At 38.8% G+C, this 5207-nt stretch overlaps 2 protein-coding genes across 2 annotated transcripts in view; both read right to left on the bottom strand.

Moving 5' to 3' along the window:
- Nucleotides 1-3864, bottom strand: part of LOC105558155 — an 8708-nt gene extending 4844 nt beyond the window's left edge. Inside the window, exon 1 of the mRNA XM_012005705.1 lies at nt 2844-3864. Coding sequence (XP_011861095.1) covers nt 2844-3185 — 342 coding nt within the window. The 5' untranslated portion in view covers nt 3186-3864. The remainder of the gene's footprint in view (nt 1-2843) is intronic.
- LOC105558154 (chloride channel protein 2) overlaps nt 1-5207 on the bottom strand; it is a 45646-nt gene that overhangs the window by 29281 nt on the left and 11158 nt on the right. The gene's annotated exons all lie outside the window — the stretch shown is intronic.

Here is a 5207-nt window from a genome sequence, read left to right as displayed (position 1 = left end):
TTTTTCTTAATTACGCGATAATAATTACGGATTTTGTAAAATGGTATATAACTTTTCTTCTCAGTTTGACCCAATCTACTATAATCTTTGGAGTCGTCCAAATCGAATCCGACAACCTGTAGAGAAAATGAAGGTAGAGGGGAGCGAATAGTGTTCTCTACTCTGATTGGTCTGCCATTTTTATTTTTATAGACTGGCTGCTACACGGTGTTTTTAGTAAGTTTCAGAACGTGCATTTAGATTCAGGATTACAATCTCAAAATCCTCTGTTGCGAGAGATGTTTAATTTACTTGATGGCCGATTCCAAAAGGATTTTAAGCGTTTTCGATCAAAGTATTTCTCAAATAAATTTTCCCCAGAGAAAATATTTTTGAATCGAAACCATGTTCCAACTGTCAGTTTTTAAAATATTTAAGTTTTGGAACTTAATTTTTTTGTTAAATTGCTACGTTTAACGTTCTGTATACTTTTACCATCTTGGAGAGAACAGACAAGTTCACGTATTTAATATAACACTTAATACAAATAACTTTTAATGCAGAATTTAGTATAAAAAATAAAATTCCAAAATTTTTAATTGTTTTCGAAAATTAATGATTGGGACGGAATTTTGACCCCTTTGACGTCGATTCGACGTTAGTGTTCCGACTGTGTTCTATAGTTACACATAATTGTGTATAATTGTGTAAAGTTATGTATAATTATAAATGCGCATTTTTTTCCTGTAAAAGGTTTTAATATAAAAGAATGTATAAATCTATAAAATTATACAAACCTGTGTAAAATTGTATTGTATTATTTAGAAATATACACTGCTAAAATGTGTATGTACATATTTGACGTATATGTATAATTATATAATTTTATATGTTTCTTTATGTTTAGGCATGAAAATTTTTTTACCAGACTCATGGTACCCTTTATTTAAGTGAAAAATTTTTGTTTATCAATAAAATTATAGGCAATCAAGCTAATTCATGAATATTTAAGTATTCCTATTTACCAGTGCACCAAGAAATAATTGATCTATATCAAGTCGGCATCTATTCAATCGACGCATTTGATGTCTGTTCGACATCAATTTGTCATCTTTTCAATCAGTATTTCCCATTGAGCGGAGGGAGGAAGAATAGATTATAATTATAATAAATAATTGCAAAGTAGGCCCCACAATTTTACAACTATGTCACTGCTGGTTCCCTACGACGAGAACCGTGTTGCCTATGGTTTCCAAATGATCTTTGTCTGAAAAGCAATAATTTTGGCCTCTAAATACATAAAGGCTCTAACATATTCTAGGAGATTGATTAAAGTAGTTGATATTTTTATAAAAATATTTTTGTAAAGAAGATACTTTTGCAGGAAAGATATTTTTGTAGAGAAGATACGTTTGCAGAAGAGATAGAGTAACATTGGAGCTTATACTTGGCGCATTTTTACCTTTTTTTAAAAAGGTAAGTTTTTTGGATGATATCACACCTTTTGTAGTATTAAATACCTCATACTGTTTATCAAAACGATTGCACTACGTTATAATATACCATAACACCCTGTAATATACATAGATAAATTTTTTGTGTCGGACAAGAGCTGCGTTCGGCATTGCAAATCTAGGACGTCGGAGCGCTCGCTTGAGTGAACGAAAGAAGGAAGAGGAAGAGCACTTCGACACTTAAGATTAGCTATGCTGAATTTTATATTGCTGCAACGTTAAAACAATCTCGAACAAATTATTTTCTGGCACTCAAATAGATACTTAAAAAATGTATAATTATGAAATGTACACAAATGTATATAATATTTTTGCAACGGTCAGAAATTGTCTGAGCTAAGATTGGATTATTTAGTGGTATAATTCAATTTCAGCACTTCCAACATTTGTGAAAATATTCTGCTAAACGCGACCAATGTTAACTCAATATAATTTAACAATGTTTTCTGAATGTTGAATTGTAACGTTTACAAGATACATTACAATTCAGCGGACATCAGACCTTTTTACAATATCTTTTCAACGTTGAATCTACATTTCGTAACATTGATGCAATATTGCAATGTTGTAATGGAACGTTTCTGAGATGTTGATTCGACATTTGAGTGCTGTACGGGTGGTACATATGTACAGCCTGAAACTCAGTGATTTGTATAGATGAGAAAAATTATGATAAAACTGCGGGTCCAGGCATTAATGAATGAGACTGTACGGCATAAAAGTAAGGTAGATACTGACACAAAACGGCCGCATTACCGCGCAATTACAGCCGATCGAAAACGCGATAAGGGAAACACATGTAAGGTTCACGAGTCGGCGACAAATACCTTTGCCGGCAAAGAAAGCAAATCCTATTAATCAGGGGGACCGCGTATCTTATCGGGTCATCAGTTGTTAACATACGAAGGCCGATGAGGGGAGGAGAGGAAGGGTGTCCCGTCATTACCGCGGAATGCAAACACCATTTTTTTTATGATTTCACGTATGTATGTACAAACCTCCTTAATCGCCCACGCGCTCGGAGAACATTTACGCAACTATATGACGTTCGCGCCGCAATCAATTGATAACGAACAATGACTTCACGTGACTCGAAGTACGGAACAATTACGAAATTTCGAGACCGGGCGCGCGACAAGTGAATTACAGGACTTACCCAGGCTCAATGTCGTTTATCTTTGATCTTAATTCGTACCTTGTCTCTTTCTAACTGTCCCCCTTGGAAAGAGACGAAGGACGGATTGAACTGAAAGATCAAAGTTAAACGACGTCGATACCGGGGTTAAAGGTTCTCTTCTCGCGATATTCAAATTCCACCAGCTGCGCCGACAGAGAGGGATCCACCCGAACCTGAAAATCGGTGAGGATTTGCGGCCGGGCGGTGGGATTGGTGATCCTGTTCTCGATGTCCTTCACGTACATCTGCATGCGGTTCATCCCGTGGCTGAAGTGACCTCGGTAGTCCGCAGTCATCAGATGATGACCGACGACGCGCGCGTCTTCCGGCGTGGTGCCGGCCTTGCGCATGCACTCCTCGATGAACCTGACGACCTCGTCCTTAGGGACGACCTTCTGGTCCTCGCGTCCGACGGACGCCATTCTGGTAGCGGCGGTGCGCGCGCGCGATAGCGAACCGCTCGTTAAAAGTTCCGAGAAACGACTGAGCGTTGCTGCACGAACGAAAGTCAACATCTCGCCCACGGCTCTTTCCGCCACGACCTCGCTTTATCACACACTTCACCTTATCGAGGGCGGCTGGCCGATTTATCAAATCGAACGAAATCCTGTGCCTAATTTGTTTCTCTAGCCGCGATTTCTGTTTACCTAGCGTTATCGCTTATCGATTGCGGCGAGATAGAGAGATACGCAGTTATTTTTAAATTTCTCTGCAGAAGCTCGATTTTACGACGATAAATTGACAAGCTGGTGTTTGGCACTGGCTGTTGATGGCCGAGAGATAAAGCGACTTTTGCTTCTTCCTCGGTGTTCAATGAGATAACTCTCTTCCTTTCTCTCTTCTCCGTGTACGTCGAGCTTTTCCACTCCGTTTGAATTAAGCGCCAAGCATCAGGCGAGTCACGTGCTCGGCGCTGCGTTTGCCACGATTATGTGTCGGAGATTATAGACTCGAGCGAATCGATGCGTTCTCTACTTACAACGATTCCCTTTCGCGCACAGACCGAACTTCGCGGAAGAGACTGCGAGCTACGCCAGCGTTCTCAGGAAGAAGTCGTGCGAATGTAAACTTCTGTATACTCGCGTTGAAATGTAACGTTTGACAGCGTGTCCGTACGTGCTGTGTTCGCTCACGCCATCGGCGTCACCGACGTTGCTTAGTCCGACGTTGGCGAAACTGTAATAACGCCTCTGTTGGCGGGAGCTTTGAATACCGCTGTCATTGTTAAGATAAAACTTATAGGCAACGGAGGTAATTAAATTGTAGTGCACGCTGAAAAAAAAGGAATTTTCGCCACCGTATCATAGTTTGTTAAAAATATTCTGCTGCCACGACTACAAATTTCTAAAGCACTGCAACGGTTGGCTGTCGCACCTAATACAGTAGACACATGAGTAGCACAATGCTTAGCTATCACAACTTTAACAGTAGCTGTCCGTATTTTACAACTGAAATTTAGTTGCCATGTACAGTTTCTAGCCACCCCGAGTCGACATTTTGGTACTATTTTGACACTTTTAAGGATAACTTACACCTACTCAGCTGATCTACGCACCTACATAGACCAGCAATAACCTACTTTGATGACATTATATCGAGGGGGAAACCGACGAGGGCATTGTGGTGTACAGATTTGCGGCATTACCGGGCATTACTAGGGCATTTTTGGGGCATTACGTCTTGCTGAGGCATTATAAAGATAAAATAAGATAAAATAAGATACAATAAGATAAAATAAGATAAAACAAGATAAGTAAGATAAAAGAAGATAATAAGATAAAGTAATGCCCACTGGGCATTAGTGGGCATTGGTGTACAAGATTTTGGTCAGCGGTTTCCCCCTCGCATTATATTTTTTCACTCCTCCCTTGAATCTTTAATTCTAAACTTTAGCTCCTACTTAAAAGGGCCTACTTTAATGCTAAATTGGCAAAAGTAGAAATTTTCGACATTATCAGCTTTAAAGTAGGAGTAAATTTTGTACTTGCAGTTCAACGTCTTTTACTGTCTTAGGTCCTACTGTATAATAGAATTAAAGGTTCAACACAGGACCAAAATTTCGACTCGGCCCGAAATTTTGGTACTATTTTGACACTTTTAAGGATAAGTTACCTACTTAGCTGATCTATACACCTACATACATAGATAAGCAATAACCTACTTTCATGGCATTATATTTTTTCTCCTCCCTTGAATCTTTAATTCTAAAAATTTACTTTAGTTCCTACTCCAAAGGATCTACTTTAATGCTAAACTAACAAAAGTAGAAATTTTCGACACTATCAGCTTTAAAGTAGGAGTAAATTTTGTACTTGCAGTTCGATCTCTTATAGTCCTACTATACAGGGTGCCAGATTCGATATGGACGACCCCAAAGATTATAGTAGATTGGGTTAAACTGAGAAGAAAAGTTATATAAAATTTTACAAAATCGTAATTATTATCGGCCTAATTCAGAAAAACGTCTGAGCCAATAAGGCCGGACTCGGCAGCATGCAAAATGGTGTGTTTGTTGACATCTCTGAAAAATCGATAGC

Source organism: Vollenhovia emeryi, unplaced genomic scaffold, assembly GCF_000949405.1.
Source record: "Vollenhovia emeryi isolate VEMERY1.0 unplaced genomic scaffold, V.emery_V1.0 DF939374.1, whole genome shotgun sequence".
Classification (NCBI taxonomy): Eukaryota; Metazoa; Arthropoda; class Insecta; order Hymenoptera; family Formicidae; genus Vollenhovia; species Vollenhovia emeryi.
This window is presented reverse-complemented; position numbering and strand designations above follow the sequence as displayed.